The 22670-nt window shown below is 43.1% G+C and overlaps 1 protein-coding gene across 2 annotated transcripts in view; it reads right to left on the bottom strand.

Annotated features, from left to right (window-relative positions):
* The window catches only part of LOC124252675, a 41357-nt gene that overhangs the window by 4365 nt on the left and 14322 nt on the right, over positions 1 to 22670 (bottom strand). The window contains exons 6-12 of one of the 2 annotated variants that reach the window (XM_046686334.1): positions 21834 to 22019; positions 18467 to 18652; positions 16489 to 16623; positions 10841 to 10903; positions 9287 to 9517; positions 7940 to 8041; positions 7340 to 7552 (exon numbers count right to left, since the gene is read on the bottom strand). In XM_046686334.1, the coding sequence (XP_046542290.1) occupies positions 7340 to 7552; positions 7940 to 8041; positions 9287 to 9517; positions 10841 to 10903; positions 16489 to 16623; positions 18467 to 18629 (907 nt within the window). In that variant the 5' untranslated portion in view covers positions 18630 to 18652; positions 21834 to 22019. Of the gene's footprint in view, positions 1 to 7339; positions 7553 to 7939; positions 8042 to 9286; positions 9518 to 10840; positions 10904 to 11653; positions 11857 to 16488; positions 16628 to 18466; positions 18653 to 21833; positions 22020 to 22670 lie in introns of those variants that run through there. The other variant, XM_046686335.1, reaches the window with a different exon arrangement.

The raw sequence follows: 22670 nt of genomic DNA, 5'->3' as shown, positions 1-22670 counted from the left end.
TTGCTACTATTCACGTCCTCTGATGGTGGACACATCCTCCTAACATACAGAATATGGTTGCTAGTATTCACATCCTCTGGTGGTGGAAACATTTCACAGTAGAACTGTTCACATTGCGACTTGTGACAAGGCCAGCTCGATACACAAGGGTTCACACTGCGACATGTGATGAGGGCAGTTTGATACACAATGGTTGACTTTGTGACATGTGATGGGGGCAGTTTGATACACAATGGTTGACACTGTGACATGTGATGGGGGCAGCTCGATACACAATGGTTCACATTGTGACTTGTGACAAGGCCAGCTCGATACACAAGGGTTCACACTGCGACATGTGATGAGGGCAGTTTGATACACAATGGTTCACACTGCGACATGTGATGAGGGCAGTTTGATACACAACGGTTCACACTGCGACATGTGACGAGGGTAGTTTGATACACAATGGTTGAGATTGCGACATGTGATGAGGGCAGTTTGATACACAATGGTTGACATTGTGACATGTGATGAGGGCAGTTTGATACACAATGGTTGACATTGTGACATGTGATGAGGGCAGTTTGATACACAATGGTTGACATTGTGACATGTGATGAGGGCAGTTTGATACACAATGGTTGACATTGCGACATGTGATGAGGGCAGCTCGATACACAATGGTTCACATTGTGACATGTGATGAGGGCAGTTTGATACACAATGGTTGACACTGCGACATGTGATGAGGGCAGTTTGATACACAATGGTTCACATTGTGACATGTGATGAGGGCAGTTTGATACACAATGGTTCACATTGTGACATGTCATGAGGGCAGCTCGATACACATTTGTTCAAATTGCGACATGTGATGAGGGCAGTTTGATACACAATGGTTGACATTGTGACATGTGATGAGGGCAGTTTGATACACAATGGTTCGCATTGCGACATGTGACGAGGGCAGTTTGATACACAATGGTTCACATTGTAACATGTCATGAGGGCAGTTTGATACACAATGGTTCACACTGCGACATGTGATGAGGGCAGTTTGATACACATTGCTTCAAATTGCGACATGTGACGAGGGCAGTTTGATACACAATGGTTGAGATTGCGACATGTGATGAGGGCAGTTTGATACACAATGGTTGACACTGCGACATGTGATGAGGGGGCAGTTTGATACACAATGGTTCACATTGCGACATGTGATGGGGGCAGTTTGATACACAATGGTTGACATTTCACATTGCGACATGTGATGAGGGCAGTTTGATACACAATGGTTCACACTGCGACATGTGATGAGGGCAGTTTGATACACAATGGTTGACATTGCGACATGTGATGAGGGCAGTTTGATACACAATGGTTGACATTGCGACATGTGATGAGGGCAGTTTGATACACAATGGTTGACATTGCGACACAATGGTGTGATGAGGGCAGCTCGATACACAATGGTTGACATTGCGACATGTGACAGGGCAGTTTGATACACAATGGTTCACATTGATGCACAATGAGGGCAGTTTGATACACAATGTTCACACTGCGACATGTGATGAGGGCAGTTTGATACACAATGGTTCACATTGCGACATGACAAGGGCAGTTTGACACAATGGTTCACACTGCGATTATGTGATGGGGGCAGTTTGATACACAATGGTTGACATTGCGACATGTGATGAGGGCAGCTCGATACACATTGGTTCAAATTGCGACATGTGATGAGGGCAGTTTGATACACAATGGTTGACATTGTGACATTTGATAAGGGCAGTTTGATACACAATGGTTGACGTTGTGACATGTGATGAGGGCAGCTCGATACACAATGGTTCACATTGTGACATGTGATGAGGGCAGTTTGAAACACAATGGTTGACACTGCGACATGTGATGAGGGCAGTTTGATACTAGGGGTGTCGCGATACGCGAATGTATCGATGCATCGATGCATTTTTACTGACGATACGATACGCGATACATGCTTGCGTGTATCGATTCCTATTTTAAAATTTCATCGATTCAAATTTTTATGCTATATCCATCTCCTTCAAAGTCTTGATAGTAAAATTATACGAGATCGCTCCGATAAATAGATGTAGCTAGCTTACTTAAAAAATAGGTTGGAAACTAACAGCTTTTGTGATTGGCTCGACTATTTTGATGGTCCAATCAGCGAGCGCGTATGTTGCCGGTAAGGTAATGCTATGAAAAGGCGCGAAAATTATGTATCGCGATACGATCGTGTCGATCGTGACCTTAAAAATCGTGATCGTGATCGTGATCGCGGAGATTGGTGTATCGTGACACCCCTATTTGATACACAATGGTTGACATTGTGACATGTGATGAGGGCAGTTTGATACACAATGGTTCACATTGTGACATGTGATGAGGGCAGCTCGATACACATTTGTTCAAATTGCGACATGTGATGAGGGCAGTTTGATACACAATGGTTCACATTGTGACATGTGATGAGGGCAGTTTGATACACAATGGTTCACATTGCGACATGTGATGAGGGCAGTTTGATACACAATGGTTGACATTGTGACATGTGATGAGGGCAGTTTGATACACAATGGTTCACACTGCGACATGTGACGAGGGCAGTTTGATACACAATGGTTGACATTGTGACATGTGATGAGGGCAGTTTGATACACAATGGTTGACATTGTGACATGTGATGAGGGCAGTTTGATACACAATGGTTGACATTGCGACATGTGATGAGGGCAGTTTGATACACAATGGTTGACATTGCGACATGTGATGAGGGCAGTTTGATACACAATGGTTGACATTGTGACATGTGATGAGGGCAGTTTGATACACAATGGTTGACACTGCGACATGTGATGAGGGCAGTTTGATACACAATGGTTCACATTGTGACATGTGACGCATGAGAGGCAGTTTGATACACAATGGTTCACATTGTGACATGTGATGAGGGCAGTTTGATACACATGGTTCAAATTCATTGGCAGCTTCGATACACATTTGTTGACAATTGCGACATGTGATGAGGGCAGTTTGATACACAATGGTTGACATTGTGACATGTGATGAGGGCAGTTTGATACACAATGGTTGACGCGTGCGACATGTGACGAGGGCAGTTTGATACACAATGGTTCACATTGTAACATGTCATGAGGGCAGCAGTTTGATACACAATGGTTCACATTGCGACATGTGATGAGGGCAGTTTGATACACAATGCTTGACAATTGCGACATGTGGCGAGGGCAGTTTGATACACAATGGTTGACATTGCGACATGTGATGAGGGCAGTTTGATACACAATGGTTGACACAATGTGCGACATGTGATGAGGGCAGTTTGATACACAATGGTTGAGATTGCGACATGTGATGAGGGCAGTTTGATACACAATGACATTGACATTTTGCGACATGTGATGAGGGCACATTGATGATACACAAATGGTTCACACTGCGACATGTGATGAGGGCAGTTTGATACACAATGGTTGAGATTGCATGATGAGGGCAGTTTGATACATGTGATGACATGGGCAGTTTGATACACAATGGTTGACATTGCGACATGTGATGAGGGCAGTTTGATACACAATGGTTGACATTGCGACATGTGATGAGGGCAGCTCGATACACAATGGTTGACATTGCGACATGTGACAAGGCCCGCTCGATACACAAGGGTTCACACTGCGACATGTGATGAGGGCAGTTTGATACACAATGGTTCACACTGCGACATGTGATGAGGGCAGTTTGATACACAATGGTTGACATTGCGACATGTGATGAGGGCAGCTCGATACACATTGGTTCAAATTGCGACATGTGATGAGGGCAGTTTGATACACAATGGTTGACATTGTGACATTTGATAAGGGCAGTTTGATACACAATGGTTGACGTTGTGACATGTGATGAGGGCAGCTCGATACACAATGGTTCACATTGTGACATGTGATGAGGGCAGTTTGAAACACAATGGTTGACACTGCGACATGTGATGAGGGCAGTTTGATACTAGGGGTGTCGCGATACGCGAATGTATCGATGCATCGATGCATTTTTACTGACGATACGATACGCGATACATGCTTGCGTGTATCGATTCCTATTTTAAAATTTCATCGATTCAAATTTTTATGCTATATCCATCTCCTTCAAAGTCTTGATAGTAAAATTATACGAGATCGCTCCGATAAATAGATGTAGCTAGCTTACTTAAAAAATAGGTTGGAAACTAACAGCTTTTGTGATTGGCTAGACTATTTTGATGGTCCAATCAGCGAGCGCGTATGTTGCCGGTAAGGTAATGCTATGAAAAGGCGCGAAAATTATGTATCGCGATACGTATCGTATCGTGACCTTAAAATCGTGATACGTATCGTATCGTGAGATTGGTGTATCGTGACACCCCTATTTGATACACAATGGTTGACATTGTGACATGTGATGAGGGCAGTTTGATACACAATGGTTCACATTGTGACATGTCATGAGGGCAGCTCGATACACATTTGTTCAAATTGCGACATGTGATGAGGGCAGTTTGATACACAATGGTTCACATTGTGACATGTGATGAGGGCAGTTTGATACACAATGGTTCACATTGCGACATGTGATGAGGGCAGTTTGATACACAATGGTTGACATTGTGACATGTGATGAGGGCAGTTTGATACACAATGGTTCACACTGCGACATGTGACGAGGGCAGTTTGATACACAATGGTTGACATTGTGACATGTGATGAGGGCAGTTTGATACACAATGGTTCACACTGCGACATGTGATGAGGGCAGTTTGATACACAATGGACATTGATGAGGCGACTACAGTTTGATACACAATGGTTTGATATGTGATGGTTGAATTGCGACGTGATGAGGGCAGTTTGATACACAGTTTGATACACACATTGCTTTGATACACAATAGTTGACATTGTGACATGTGATGAGGGGCAGTTTGATACACAATGGTTGACATTGTGACATGTGATGAGGGCAGTTTGATACACAATGGTTGACATTGTGACATGTGATGAGGGCAGTTTGATACACAATGGTTGACACTGCGACATGTGATGAGGGCACAATAGTTGACTCGATACACAATAGTTGACATTGTGACATGTGATGAGGGCAGTTTGATACACAATGGTTGACACTTGCGACATGTGATGAGGGCAGTTTGATACACAATGGTTCACATTGCGACATATGATGAGAACAATAAGCAGTTTGATACACAATGGTTGACATTCGAAGACGGTTTGATACGACATGTGATGAGGGCAGTTTGATACACAATGGTTGACACTGCGACATGTGATGAGGGCAGCTCGATACACAATGGTTGACACTGCGACATGTGATGAGGGCAGTTTGATACACAATGGTTGACACTGTGACATGTCATGAGGGCAGTTTGATACACAATGGTTCACACTGCGACATGTGATGAGGGCAGTTTGATACACATTGCTTCAAATTGCGACATGTGATGAGGCAGCTCGATACACATTGGTTCAAATTGCGACATGTGATGAGGGCAGATTGATACACAATGGTTGACATTGCGACATGTGATGAGGGCAGTTTGATACACAATGGTTCGAATTGCGACATGTGATGAGGGCAGTTTGATACACAATGGTTCACATTGTGACATGTGACGAGGGCAGTTTGATACACAATAGTTGACATTGCGACATGTGACGAGGGCAGTTTGATACACAATAGTTGACATTGTGACATGTGATGAGGGCAGTTTGATACACAATAGTTGACATTGCGACATGTGACGAGGGCAGTTTGATACACAATGGTTCACATTGTGACATGTGATGAGGGCAGTTTGATACACAATGGTTCACACTGCGACATGTGATGAGGGCAGTTTGATACACAATAGTTGACATTGTGACATGTGATGAGGGCAGTTTGATACACAATAGTTGACATTGTGACATGTGATGGGGGCAGTTTGATACACAATGGTTGACATTACGACATGTGATGAGGGCAGTTTGATACACAATAGTTGACATTGTGACATGTGATGAGGGCAGTTTGATACACAATGGTTGACATTGCGACATGTGACGAGGGCAGTTTGATACACAATGGTTGACACTGCGACATGTGATGAGGGCAGCTCGATACACAATGGTTGACACTGCGACATGTGATGAGGGCAGTTTGATACACAATGGTTGACACTGCGACATGTCATGAGGGCAGCTCAATACACATTGGTTCAAATTGCGACATGTGATGAGGGCAGTTTGATACACAATGGTTCACACTGCGACATGTGATGAGGCAGCTCGATACACATTTGTTCAAATTACGACATGTGATGAGGGCAGATTGATACACAATGGTTGACATTGCGACATGTGATGAGGGCAGTTTGATACACAATGGTTCGAATTGCAACATGTGACGAGGGCAGTTTGATACACAATGGTTGACATTGTGACATGTGATGAGGGCAGTTTGATACACAATGGTTGACATTGTGACATGTGATGAGGGCAGTTTGATACACAATGGTTGACAATGCGTTGACATTGTGACATGCGACATGTGATGAGGGGCAGTTTGATACACAATGGTTCACATTGTGACATGTGACGAGGGCAGTTTGATACACAATGGTTGACATTGTGACATGTGATGAGGGCAGTTTGATACACAATAGTTGACATTGCGACATGTGATGAGGGCAGTTTGATACACAATAGTTGACATTGTGACATGTGATGAGGGCAGTTTGATACACAATAGTTGACATTGTGACATGTGATGGGGCAGTTTGATACACAATGGTTGACATTGCGACATGTGATGAGGGCAGTTTGATACACAATAGTTGACATTGTGACATGTGATGAGGGCAGTTTGATACACAATAGTTGACATTGTGACATGTGATGGGGGCAGTTTGATACACAATGGTTGACATTGCGACATGTGATGAGGGCAGTTTGATACACAATAGTTGACATTGTGACATGTGATGAGGGCAGTTTGATACACAATGGTTGACATTGCGACATGTGACGAGGGCAGTTTGATACACAATAGTTGACATTGTGACATGTGACAAGGGCAGTTTGATACACAATAGTTGACATTGCGACATGTGACGAGGGCATTTGGATATACAACGGTTCACCTGAGGACAGTTTAATACACAAGAGTTGACACAGTGATGTGTGCCGAGGGCAGTTCGACCTGGTTCACATTCTTCAATGAAGGCAGAAACAGATAAGGGCATGCTTCATGACTTTCTCTAACTATTTAAATCTTACCATCATTTTGAGGACAAAATGACTTCTGACTTGCAAGGGAGGTTGTTGACCTAGCAGGACGAAGAGGAGTTTTAGGTCTGGCTCCATCCACAGCTCTGATTCCGCCCCTCACAGCCTCATCTTCAGCATCATTCAGACTGGGCGTCAGCAGACATGGATCGCTCGGGAGTGAGGTCATCTCTGCTTTTAAGGGCTCCGATGGTCTACTAGTAGCTGACATGAAACACACCAGGTGTAGAATTAATGGAACTGTTGTGATGCTTATATACAATCAATACAAACAATCTGGTGCAGGAATGAAAGAATTGTAGATAATCACAACTGAGCAAATCACCAGGAACTAAATGAATATGAATTATTTTCTAACTAACAATAGCGGAGCTACAACAGTCATATGCATATGCTAGAGAATGCAAGTAGTAATTTCCTTAATACTACGATCCCTTTGTTGGAATGACAGGATGGAGAGACAGATAGAAAGAGAGGAGAGTGACAGACAAACAGAGTCCTGCAGTCATACAACAAACAAACATGACCATGAGGCTCTCCCAAGCTCATCATATTCTAGTTCATTGTGTAAACTACATTTTTTAAGCATACCATCAACAGGTGCTTCTTCCACTGTGTGGGCCAGGGACCCCAAATCGTCTTGATCTCCAACTCGTTGTTTCACATTTGTGTGTTCCACATTGCCTGTAACATCTGAAAGTAGAGGACAGAAAACACTGAAACACAAAATCATACTTCAAGTTAAAAAGTACAACACTCTACCATAACATGTCATAATGTACAACACTCTACCACAATGTGTCATAAAATACAACACTCTACCACAACATGTCATAAAGTACAACCCTCTACCACAATGTGTCATAAAATACAACACTCTACCACAATGTGTCATAAAATACAACCTCTACCACAATGTGTCATAAAGTACAACCCTATACCACAATGTGTCATAAAGTACAACCCTATACCACAATGTGTCAAAATGTACAATGCTCTACCACAACATGTCGTAAAGTACAACCCTCTACCACAATGTGTCAAAACGTACAACGCACTACCACAACATGTCGTAAAGTACAACCCTCTACCACAATGTGTCATAAAGTACAACGCTCTACCACAACATGTCATAAAGTACACCACTCTACCACAGTGTGTCATAAAGTACAACCCTCTACCACAATGTGTCATAAAATACAACGCTTTACCACAACATGTCGTAAAGTACAACCCTCTACCACAATGTGTAATAAAGTACAACGCTCTACCACAACATGTCATAAAGTACAACACTCTACCACAACATGTCATAAAGTACAACACTCTACCACAATGTGTCATACACTCTACCACAACATGTCATAAAGTACAACACTCTACCACAACATGTCATAAAGTACAACACTCTACCACAACATACACTCTACCACAACATGTCATAAAGTACAACACTCTACCACAACATGTCATAAAGCACAACATAACACAACTAGTGGCATAGTGATACAACAATACAGTATTGCATTGCGATGTGAGTCTCACACTACAATACCAGCACACAATGCCCTCAAGTTTATATATTTCTCCCTTACAACACCCAGTTTCACTTTCTGAACTTTAAAAACAAATGATTCAGGATGGTGATTCACCTGCAAAAAGGCCGAGAATATATGAACTTATAAACTGAAGGTATTGAAATGACATACGAATCATATCGCACCCATATTATCAGGATATGTACCATATTGTATCGTGGCCTCAACACATCATTACACCAGTGGTTACCATGGTGACTACCTCTACCTGTCTCGTATTGGAAGAAAGGAGTTAAATATTCAGAGATGCTATTCATTTCTTTGTCAGATCGTAGTCTGGGCAAGAAAATACCCAAACCCAAGACACTGTCTGAGGGTAAATATCTCTGTTAAGCCTTACCAGTCAGTTGTACGTTGACCAAAACAACGACCAGGTTGTCCAGGTGGGAGCACTTGGTCCACAACAAGAAGCTTCCAGCATCGCCCTGTTTGATGGTCACCTTCATCCTGTCCCCAAGCTCCTCATATTGCCCAAAAGGAGGTCCACATTTCAGCATGCAGATGTTATCGCCCTCCGAGCAATAAGCCTGTATGATCAGCACGGTTCCCTCCGCAACATGAAGGGTAGCGTCTGACAGATGTAACAAATACAAATGAAAATACATCTGAACATAAATGAGGGGACTCAATATATCTGCGATAAATCAGAGTTACTGTGACCGACAGTGAAACATTGATAACAAATATGGATACCTAAATCAATAAGTGTATCAACTATACCACTTCATAAATAGAAAAGAGAAGCATATGAGTATGTCATGTGACCTGAAGACGCCATGTACATTGTCATGAGACCTGAAGACGCCATGTACATTGTCATGTGACCTGAAGACGCCATGTACATTGTCATGTGACCTGAAGACACCATGTACATTGTCATGAGACCTGAAGACAACATGTACAATGTCATGTGACCTGACGACACCATGTACAATGTCATGTGATCCAAAGACACAATGTCATGTCATGACCTGAAGACACCATGTACAATGTCATATGACCTGAAGACAAAATGTTCATTGTCATGTGACCTGAAGACACCATGTACAATGTCATGTGACCTGAAGACACCATGTACAATGTCATGTGACCTGAAGACACCATGTATAATGTCATGTGACCTGAAGACACCATGTACAATGTCATGTTACCTGAAGACAACATGTACATTGTCATGAGACCTGAAGACACAATGTACAATGTCATGTGACCTGAAGACAACATGTACAATGTCATGTGACCTGAAGACACAATGTACAATGTCATGTGACCTGAAGACACCATGTATTGTCATGTGACCTAAGACATGTCATGATGACCTGAAGACACCATGTACAATGTCATGTGACCTGAAGACACCATGTACAATGTCATGTGACCTGAAGACACAATGTACAATGTCATGTTACCTGAAGACAACATGTACATTGTCATGAGACCTGAAGACACAATGTACAATGTCATGTGACCTGAAGACACCATGTACAATGTCATGTGACCTGAAGACACCAATGTACAATGTCATGTGACCTGAAGACACCATGTACAGTCACACAATGTACATCATGTGACCTGAAGACACCATGTACATTGTCATGTGACCTGAAGACACAATGTACAATGTCATGTTACCTGAAGACAACATGTACATTGTCATGAGACCTGAAGACACAATGTACAATGTCATGTGACCTGAAGACACCATGTACATTGTCATGAGACCCGAAGACACAATGTACAATGTCATGTGACCTGAAGACACCATGTACAATGTCATGTGACCTGAAGACACCATGTACATTGTCATGTGACCTGAAGCCTTGATGTAAAATGTCATTTATTCTACCACACAGATTTGTTTTTACGCACAAGTAAAGAAAAGAACTGAACCTACAAGGCAACAGAGGCATCCAGTGGTCATCATTACAGCTGTACCTCAACTCCACATGACAGGATCCTGGAACAAACACATCATTCATACAAGAGTCCGCTATCACAGCTCGACACTAGGGAACAGTTGGGTGGAAGAGATCCAAATTGTTATTTTACTCTTGTCCTTGAAAAACACTTGATTTGGGGCCAAAATAATGAGCAAAGGTACTTTGAGATGCTCTAATTTGACCTTTTACAGTTTCATTGTCCCTCCCCTGGAAAGCTACTTTGTCATTATCTTAAAACAAATATTTGATGAATCAAAGACGATAAATTCCATCTAAAATGTAAAAAAGTAAGGTCGGAACAAAGTGTATAAGTAACTACAGCATATGCATGATTAAAGACAGTATGAAAAGAATCTTTAAAATGAACCATTTAATCTTTAATTTAACCGTGTACTCTTTAAATCAACCACGCAGACTTTATATCAATCATGCACTCTTTATATCAACCATGCAGACTTTATATCAATCATGCACTCTTTATATCAACCATGCAGACTTAATATCAATCATGCACTCTTTAAATTAACCACGCAGACTTTATATCAATCATGCACTCTTTATATCAACCATGCAGACTTTATATCAATCATGCACTCTTTATATCAACCATGCAGACTTTATATCAATCATACACTTCTTATATCAACCATGCAGACTTTATATCAACCAAGCACTCTTTAAATCAACCATGCACTCCTTCAGATTCAACCACAGAATCCTTAAAGTCAGCACCATTCCTAATATCTGAATGAGAAAAACACACAAACCATTTCTGAGGGGAATCTCCTCCCGAATGGCACTTTCATAGGTAGGTGGTAGTTCAACAACTACATCACTCAATGACGCCATCACGACTCACTGCCCCCACTCCCGGACCCTGGGCTAGGGGTCCCAGATGATGGGGTCCCAGATGATGGTGTGTCTAAGAGATTCACATTCTCCTCCACCTTCCGATGCTTTGATGAGTCATCTGAAAAGGTACATTTATTTTTATTCAGAACAATGAAAAAAACACAGTATGAGTTAAACTGTAGAAAATGACTTGTTGGCTGACTCCTTGCATGGATGTAAGTCTGTCATTCCTTGAAATCACTACAGACTTTAGTTTTGAATGATTGAACAATTATAATAACAATGCCACCATGCTGGAGCTCACCTTGATATGTAGTCCACAGACAAATGTCAGGACCATGCAAAGAGTCTCATAACTTACTTCCTTTTAAAAACCCAAATACGTTAATTTTATTGCGACACCTTGAAAACAATTCAGTCCTTAAACATGATTCTCATCAGAGGAGAGGAGGTTTATCAGACGCAGTCGTGGTGCAGTTCAGACCCAATGGGGTTCTGTTTTATACATATCCCCAACCAATCAGCGGAGGAACAGTCGACTTGTAGATCTGGGGCTCGTTTCACAGAGTGATCGTAGAGCTATGACTTTCATAAGTCTATGTTAAAGCATGGGAGTTATGATCCCATTAGTGTTACAATCACTTTAAACGGGCCCAGGTGGCCACGCTTTGGTCAAGTACAAGAATTGTATCCAACTTGCAGAAGGGACGCTCATGATGCTGAACACAGACTTGTCCAGTTCAGACTCATATTTCAGATAACTGTCACACAGGTGGAATATTGCTAAGTTTGGCATAAAGTAACAAAAAGAGGTCACATATGAATTGACCATTTTTCAGGAGGTGAATACAAGGAGTTTGGTGTTGTATTAACACAACATGGCCCTGCATCATATCCGTCCAACTAAATCATTGTGCTGACAAATCACCATATATTGTGTACAGAAACATGGAAATATCCCCAGCCAGTGTTTGCAAAACATTAATTTGCCAGTTGGCCATCAGGGCCTGAAGGCTTTAAACTCTACAGGCCCTGAATGAAATCTGCAGGCCCATTTGGTTAAAGTCAAACCAATAAAAACAAAATAGACTACACTGTACACAGTCTCACACTTTTCTACAAAATCAATTGGCGAAGCCTATGGTGCAGTGAGACGTTTTTATTTGTTAAAGGCTGGTGTTGACATTCCTATGCACAAAGCGCTGAAATACCAGATAATTTACTGAAGGACACAAGGGCCTGCAGATATTTGAAACTGCTGGACCGATACAATAACAACCGGCGCTGACGTCTCCGGGCCATCTATTATTTCGAACGCTGTCCCCACGCAGCATCTGACAAGTCAGACATAACAGATGATGGCGGTGAAAGAACTATAACATAAAATTAGGAAATACTGAATTGTCATTGGTCAGTCAGAGGTATCAAACCACAATAGCCCCCCCCCTGATTGAAACAGTCAATTTAACCACACTAAATTAATAATTTGATACCTCACATTGCTAGTTCAGATCCAGTTAAATCTTGTGTGGTTAAATTGACAGGTAACTCAACCCTACACTGAAAATGCAGTTTGTCTCTGTCCTGACTGATATACATCATCCCATATCTGGAAATGATCAAAAACAAGAATGGATTGGTTGTTGTTTAATGCTGCACTCAGCAATATTCCCGGTAGATGGCGGCAGTCTGTGAATAATCAAGGCTGGACCAGACAAACCAGTGATCTACATCATGAGCATTGATCTATGCAACTGGGAGATAATGACATATGTCCAGCAAGTCAGAAAGCCTGACCACCCAATCCTGGTAGTCGCCTCTTATGACAAGCATGGGTTGCTGAAGACCAGGGGCTCATTTCACGAAGCAACCTTTACTAAGGGGACAAACATGGGTTGATGAAGACCAGTTCTAGCCCGGATCTTCACAGGGGACAAACATGAGTTGCTGAAGACCAGTTCTAGCCCGGATCTTCACAGGGGACAAACATCGGTTGATGAAGACCAGTTCTAACGCAGATCTTCACGGGGGACAAACATGGGTTGCTGAAGACCAGTTCTAGCCCGGATCTTTATGAGGGACAAACATGGGTTGTTGAAGACCAGTACTAGCCCGGATCTTCACGGGGGACAAACTTGGGTTGATGAAGACCAAGTCTAACCCGGATCTTCACGGGGGACAAACATGAGTTGCTGAAGACCAGTTCTAGCCCAGATCTTCACAGGAGACAAACATGAGTTGCTGAAGACCAGTTCTAGCCCGGATCTTTATTGGGGACAAACATGGGTTGTTGAAAACCAAGTCTAACCCGGATCTTCAACAAACATGGGACAAACATGGGTTGTTGAAGACCAGTTCTAGCCCGGATCTTCACGGGGGACAAACATGGGTTGCTGAAGACCAAGTCTAACCCGGATCTTTATGGGGGACAAACATGGGTTGTTGAAGACCAGTTCTAGCCCGGATCTTCACGGGGGACAAACATGGGTTGATGAAGACCAATATAACCTGGATCTTCACGGGGGACAAACATGGGTTGATGAAGACCAAGTCTAACCCGGATCTTCACGGGGGACAAACATGGGTTGATGAAGACCAGTTCTAGCCCGGATCTTCACAATGGACAAACATGAGTTGCTGAAGACCAGTTCTAGCCCAGATCTCTATGGGGGACAAACATGGGTTGTTGAAGACCAGTTCTAGCCCGGATCTTCACAGGGGACAAACATGGGTTGTTGAAGACCAAGTCTAACCCGGATCGTTATGGTGGACAAACATGGCTTGTTGAAGACCAGTTCTAGCCGGATCTTTATGGGGGACAAACATCAGTTGATGAAGACCAAGTCTAACCTGGATCTTCACGGGGGACAAACATGGGTTGCTGAAGACCAAGTCTAGCCCGGATCTTCACGGGGGACAAACATGGGTTGATGAAGACCAAGTCCAACCAGGATATCTATGGGGGACAAACATGGGTTGCTGAAGACCAGTACTAACCCAGATCTTCACAGGGGACAAACATGGGTTGATGAAGACCAAGTCTAACCTGGATCTTCACGGGGGACAAACATGGGTTGCTGAAGATCAAGTCTAACCCGGATCTTCACGGGGGGCAAACATGGGTTGATGAAGACCAAGTCTAACCTGGATCTGCATGGGGGACAAACATGGGTTGCTGAAGATCAAGTCTAACCCGGATCTTCACGGGGGACAAACATGGGTTGATGAAGACCAAGTCTAACCCGGATCTTCACGGGGGACAAACATGAGTTGCTGAAGACCAGTTCTAGCCCAGATCTTCACAGGAGACAAACATGAGTTGCTGAAGACCAGTTCTAGCCCGGATCTTTATTGGGGACAAACATGGGTTGTTGAAAACCAAGTCTAACCCGGATCTTCAACAAACATGGGACAAACATGGGTTGTTGAAGACCAGTTCTAGCCCGGATCTTCACGGGGCACAAACATGAGTTGCTGAAGACCAGTTCTAGCCCAGATCTTTATGGGGGACAAACATGGGTTGTTGAAGACCAAGTCTAACCCGGATCGTTATGCTGGACAAACATGGCTTGTTGAAGACCAGTTCTAGCCGGATCTTCATGGGGGACAAACATCAGTTGATGATGACCAAGTCTAACCTGGATCTTCACGGGGGACAAACATGGGTTGCTGAAGACCAAGTCTAGCCCGGATCTTCACGGGGGACAAACATGGGTTGATGAAGACCAAGTCCAACCCGGATCTCTATGGGGGCAAACATGGGTTGCTGAAGACCAGTACTAACCCAGATCTTCAAAGGGGACAAACATGGGTTGCTGAAGACCAAGTCTAACCTGGATCTTGACAGGGGACAAACATGGGTTGATGAAGACCAAGTCTAACCTGGATCTGCACGGGGGACAAACATGGGTTGCTGAAGATCAAGTCTAACCTGGATCTGCACGGGGGACAAACATGGGTTGATGAAGATCAAGTCTAACCCGGATCTTCACGGGGGACAAACATGGGTTGATGAAGACCAAGTCTAACCTGGATCTGCACGGGGGACAAAAATGGGTTGCTGAAGATCAAGTCTAACCCGGATCTTCACGGGGACAAAACATGGGTTGATGAAGACCAAGTCTAACCTGATCTGCATAGGGGACAAACATGGGTTGATGAAGACAAGTCTAACCCGGATCTTCATGGGGACAAACATGGGTTGATGAAGACCAAGTCTAACCCTGGATCTTCACGGGGGGACAAACATGGTTGTTGCTGAAGACCAAGTCTCTTCATAGGGGAACCCCAATACAACCTGGATCTTCACGGGGGACAAACATGGGTTGCTGAAGACCAAGTCTAACCCGGATCTTCACGGGGTCAAACATGGGTTGCTGAAGACCAGTTATAGCCCGGATCTTCACGGAGGACAAACATGGGTTGCTGAAGACCAATATAACCTGGATCTTCACGGGGGACAAACACGGGTTGATGAAGACCAAGTCTAACCCGGATCTTCACGGGGACAAAAATGGGTTGCTGAAGACCAAGTCTAACCTGGATCTTCACGGGGGACAAACATGGGTTGCTGAAGACCAATTTAACCTGGATCTTCACAGATCTCCTGACCTAAGAAGACACAGTAGACAGACAAAACTGAAAGTAGATGTGAGCCAGGACCTGTTCCCCTTCATGTGAACACACATTAGTTGTAAACTGTGTGGAGTTTATTTCAAATGTAGTGTGATGACAACTGAGACATACTTACCTGACAATGTTTTTTTCTTTCTACATAGATGTAGAACTAGTCCAAACACGATAATGGATACCGGGAACAACACAGCAATGACGATTGTCGGTGTCTTCCAATCGGTTGCAGGTTCGGGTTCTCTTACTATGGTTGCTGGTAAGAAAATCAGTTGAAAAACAGTGAAAAAAAACCTCTCCGTACATTGTGAGAGCAGATATTTAAACCTCACTAAATAATATTACACATTAGGTATAAATCATTTAGAGATTGGATCACAAGATGAAGAATGAGCCATAAACGGATTTGGAAGGTGTTTAAAGAGTGTGTGAGTGTGGCTATATCCTTCAGGTAGCAGTGTTAAAGTTCTATCACGGTGGCTTGTACATAATCCAGTCTGGACAACACAAACCAATGACTGATAGAATGAGCATCCATCTTCTGCAGACATTTTAGTAAGGTACCATGTAAAAGTCGTATCAAGAGCGAAGGCAAAATGTGTACTTTCTCTGAGTTCAATGTGTGCAAGTACTTGTGTGGCTGGTGAGTGGGTAGATATCAAGGTGGGGTGGCAAGGTGGGTGGGTGGACAGCAAGGTGTGGTGGAGGATAGCAAGGTGGAGTGGGAAGGTGGGTGGGTGGCAGGGTGGGTGGACAGCAAGGTGGATGGGTTGACAACAAGGTGAGTGGGTGGATATCAAGGTGGGGTGGGAAGGTGGGGTGGAGGATAGCAAGGCGCGCAGTGGCAAGGTGGGTGGGTGGCAGGGTGGGTGGACAGCAAGGTGGATGGGTTGACAACAAGGTGAGTGGGTGGATATCAAGGTGGGGTGGGAAGGTGGGTGGGAGGATAGCAAGGTGGGTAGGTGGCAATCAAGGTGGAGTGGGTGGTGGGGTGGGTGGATATCAGGCACAGTGGGAAGGAGGTGGGTGGGTGGATGGCAAGGCACAGTGGACAGGTGGTGGGTGGGTGGACAGCAAGGTGGATGGGTGGACAGCAAGGTGGGTAGGTGGATATCAAGGTGGAGTGGGAAGGTGGGGTGGAGGATAGCAAGGCGCAGTGGCAAGGTGGGTGGGTGGCAGGGTTGGTGGTCAGCAAGGTGGATGGGTGGACAACAAGGTGAGTGGGTGGATATCAAGGTGGGGTGGCAAGGTGGGTGGGTGGACAGCAAATTAGGATGGAGGATAGGGTGGATGTACAGCAAAGTGGGGTGGAGGATAGAAAGGTGGGTGGATATCAAAGTGGGGTGGCAAGGGGGGTGGGTGGACAACAAAGTGGGGTGGAGGATAGCAAGGTGGGTCGATATCAAGGTGGGGTTGGAAGGGAACTCCTGAACCATTAGCCTATTCCCATTCAAGTTGGGTGGGAGGACAGCAAGGTGAGAGGGTGGATATCAAGGTGGGTGGATATCATGGTGGCGTGGCAAGGTGGGTGGATATCATGGTGGCGTGGCAAGGTGGATGGGTGGACAGCAAGGTGGAGTGGAGGATGGCAAGGTCGGTGGACATCAAGGTTGGGTGGACAACAAGGTGGATGGGTGGAAATCAAATTAGGATGGAGGATAGCAAGATGGGTGGATATCAAGGCAAGGTGGGTAGGTGGACAGCAAAGTGGGGTGGAGGATAGCAAGATGGGGTGGCAAGGTGGGTGGACATCAAGGTTGGGTGGCAAAATGGGTGGCAAGGTGGGTGGGTGGGTGGATATCAAGATGGATTGGCAAGGTGGGTGGGTGGATATCAAAGTGGGATGGCAGGGTGGGTGGGTGGACAACAAAGTGGGGTGGAGGATAGCAATGTGGGTGGATATCAAGGTTGGGTGGCAGGGGGGGTGGGTGGACAACAAAGTGGGGTGGAGGATAGCAAGGTGGGTCGATATCAAGGTGGGGTTGGAAGGGAACTCCTGAACCATTAGCCTATTCCCATTCAAAACTTTCACAAGTAGAATCCATATCAAAAGTCATGACCATCATTGCCAGAGATTAATGAAGTTGAGCAATGTTTACCGGGATCCACATAAGCACATAGCTGCATGAAGGCCCACCGGCCCTGGTCACACTTAAGCTCTCTGGTCTCGGGTTCATAGCCGCGTGGACATGTTGCGAGACATGTTGTGTTCAATGGCAGCCAGGCATTGATGTCACATGACGTATTCTCATCTGATTTCATGGACTGCTTCAGTGGCGGGCAACCTCGAAGACGAAGTAAGAATTGGAATGTGGAGAGTAGGGCACATCATACTGGGTTTACCAAATGAGTTTCAGAATTGGTACTTCCATAGTTAATTAACAATAATAACAATAATGTGTTCATTTATATAGCACCAAACTCCATACCAGGTATGCTCACAGCACTAACAATGAATAGCTGAGCACATTATAAACCCCTGATAACCCAAGCTACCTGTGAGGCGCGCTAGATGGTTTTAGTCACATGACTTTTTCCACTGGGTACCCATTTCCTGCTGGGTGAACAGAGGCAAGTTTGAATAAACTCACTTGCCTAAGGTGAGACCACATGTATCACATGTGCTTCGTTGTGGGTCAGGAATGAAGTCCTAGAATTAGAAACTCTCAGGAATCAAGCTGCCAAACACAGTAACCCATCCAAGGACTCTCCGAGCGCAACGCTGCATAAATTCAACTGATTTGTGACCTGAGCTTTGTGCACAGTCCACATGCCACCACAATTCTTCCATGACTTTTGTGTATACAGACACTAACATAATTAGGAGATAAACCTACTGTGTGGGAAAATCAGAGGTATATAAAGAAATTATAATAGCTCTAAATTTCATTTAAAACTCAACACATAGCGTTCAGTTTTAAATGAAATTTAGAGCTGTTATAATTTCGTTCGGTTTAAATGAAATTTAGAGCTTTTATAATTTTGTTTGTTTTTTTTTAAATTTAGAGCTATTATAATTTCGTTCGGTTTTAAATGAAATTTAGAGTTATTATAATTTTGTTCGGTTTTAAATGAAATTTAGAGCTATTATAATTTCGTTATATACCTCTGATTTTCCCACACAGTAGGTTTATCTCCATTCTATCTGACTATTTTATGAACAATTTCAGGTGGAACTCTTTCTTTGGTTATGAGTCAATACGTGAAGGGGCCTCGCATTCCAATCTCAAGTGGCATCGCCCGAAACGGGGTGATTGGTGGCAAACCGTCAATAACTAACAAACTCCAGATTCAGTAATAACAAATCACGTTTTGTTTTTTCAATGCATTAATCACCGATCATTAACTGATAAGTTGGAAAACATATATTAAATAAGTTTAAAAAGCTTGGTTCACGTTTGAAAATTCCACCGTAGACCCTTTCCCCCACCAGAATAATGGCAGCAACCTCATGGCCTTGACCTTTTCTCGGAAGTCATTGTTTACATTTACGTGCAAATTTGGAAAGATGTGACAGGAGAGCCTCTGACAGTTTGCGCAAGGTTAACCTGATTGTATGACTGAGATAGTCTTTGATATCTAATAACTGGTACAAAATTTAAGAGTAGAGGCGCTTTTGCTGTAAAGAGAAGTCCGTGTTGTACCGAATTTAGATACTGTTGAATTTTGCTCCCTGTCAACTTGACGATTTCATGTACCTCTCGTCTGCGTGCGACAGCTGTGGTGACTCTTACACACTTCTTGTGTGTACTTTGTGCTCAAATTCGATTCTTCGGATATTATTTTCTACATTTTGGAAAGTGTTTTGTGACCTAGTGGCTACAAAGTGTAGTGAATTCAAATTGAATCGGATTCGCTGGCATGTTCGCGAGGCAGTTGACAAAGAGCCAGAATTGTGGTGATATTTCCAAAAGGATGGAACAGGACATGAGGGTGTACCTCTGGCATAAACACGGTAAGGTAATTAATTATACTTTAATAGACTACTTTAGATCAAGCAGTGTAATGGATAAGAGGGATCATGACTAAGCTAAATAACTTTTTCAACAATATTACACTTTTAGAAAAAAATATGTTGGGCTAAACAGAACGGTTTGCAGATTCTGTAATTACTACCGCTAAATTTAAACAGTACAAATTTCAAAATATCATTTAGTTTGAATTGATAACCCAACTGTTTATTTATGTGGACGGAAGGCATTAAAATTTCTTCGGCGTTCGATGTTAATGCATCCTCCGTTACTGGATCAAAATCAGTGTCGATATCGTTGACGAAAGCTGACAATAAATTTAGCACGGAAATTATGTAGCAGTCTCTTGCTGGATCTATTCTGTCATAACATAGAATCAACGTAAACATATTTGTTCTTGCTGATTTTTTATTCGGAGAGCAGACGATGTTTTGAGCTTGTTCAACTGAATATTTGTTTCCATGCTTTCGAAGTACTTTTGTATGTATAATCACCTATTGCTGTTTTTTACACAAGTAGTGAGTCGAGCCCGTTATCGCTAAATCCATCTTTAAAGACATATGTGTAATTTCCGACAGCAAAATCGCCGTAATTTAGCGATGCATCGGTAGGTTGTTTGGTGTCCGCCATGTACCGTAAACCATGTATAATTGCGCACGGAAAATCAGAGACCTGTATAATGTGATTATATACCTCTGAATAACTTTAATTAACCAATCACAATCCAGTGTTTACTGAAGTCATGGTAGAATGACCCGTTTGTTTGACACTCTTTGTTGTTAGTAAATGCTGTGATTGTCGGGAATGGAACCATTTAGTGTGATGGACAAATGCTTAAGCTGCTAACAAAGAATGAATTTTGTTATTGTTTCTCTGAATCTATCGAATAATACTTCAACTGCTGACCTGTCATTGCATTCATTACCCAATATTCTGCTGACCTGTCATTGCATTCATTACCCAATATTCTGCTGACCTGTCATTGCATTCATTACCCAATATTCTGCTGACCTGTCATTGCATTCATTACCCAATATTCTGCTGACCTGTCATTGCATTCATTACCCAATATTCTGCTGACCTGTCATTGCATTCATTACCCAATATTCTGCTGACCTGTCATTGCATTCATTACCCAATATTCTGCTGACCTGTCATTGCATTCATTACCCAATATTCTGCTGACCTGTCATTGCATTCATTACCCAATATTCTGCTGACCTGTCTTTGTATTCATTACCCAATATTCTGCTGACCTGTCATTGTATTCATTACCCAATATTCATATTCATCATCCAATATTCGGGATATCATATTCGCATCTTAGTGGATACATTGCAGGTCGAGGAAAACATTAATATTTGTCACAATTAGAAAATGTTGTTAAAACATAAAGTTTCCAACATTACATCAGGGAAAGTACAAGATAATTGCACAGTTTTTCTTGCTTGTATTTTTTTACACAAACTATGATGTACATGAATTGCGAACATACTGTGTGGTATGCACGTGACCTCTTCCCACTGCCCATTCCTCTGACACGTTGACGTCTTCTGGCTGGCCACATGACCCGGGGAGGTGCAGTTCACTCGGCATGTGTCATAGACTCGGACAAACACGTTATCGTTGCTATCCCTGCAGTCTATCTCCGCCCCCACGATACTTGGTGGAGCAGTGCAGTCTGAAGCCAGAACACAGCAGCGTTACCCTGGTTACCGTTTTAAAATCCACCAAGGCAAACAATTTCAACCTAGCATCACTAAACAGAAAGTACAGAAAAGGGCAATTCCTTAAAATAGAGAAAATGCCATACTTGCGCCGTTTCACGTCAATTTGTTTTACAAAACTCAGTACACCATTAAATTGTTTAAAACTAAACCACAAACAGAGGAAGCTCCATGTATGTTTTTGCCTGTCCCCGTCATCCAACATTAGAGACAGAGTAAACCGTTTACATGTCAGCTGAACGTGGGAGGAATTCCTGCAGTGATGTGGTACATTTACACCTTTGATAAATATAAGATGCCCCAATACCATACATCAAGACACGATTTACTGGTATAACAGAGGTCCAAATGGTTGCAACAATCCCTACTGGTGGAAATATATACATCAAACAGTGTTAAATCCTATTACTGTCCAGTTTGGATGATGTACCTGACAAGGACTAACAAACAACAGCACTTCCCATAAGAGTCATTTTACTATGGACTCCTAAAATGTTCAGCTTCCATGACATTACAAATTTTATTTATCATGAAGAACTATAAAAGCAAACTGCACACATAGTGACTTATACTGAAATGCATATTATCAATCTTGGAATCCAATA

Source organism: Haliotis rubra, unplaced genomic scaffold (genome assembly GCF_003918875.1).
Source record: "Haliotis rubra isolate DU_JTF1 unplaced genomic scaffold, ASM391887v1 Scf520, whole genome shotgun sequence".
Lineage (NCBI taxonomy): Eukaryota > Metazoa > Mollusca > Gastropoda > Lepetellida > Haliotidae > Haliotis > Haliotis rubra.
The sequence above is the reverse complement of the archived record's forward strand: the minus strand, read 5'-3'. Positions and strand labels throughout refer to the sequence as shown.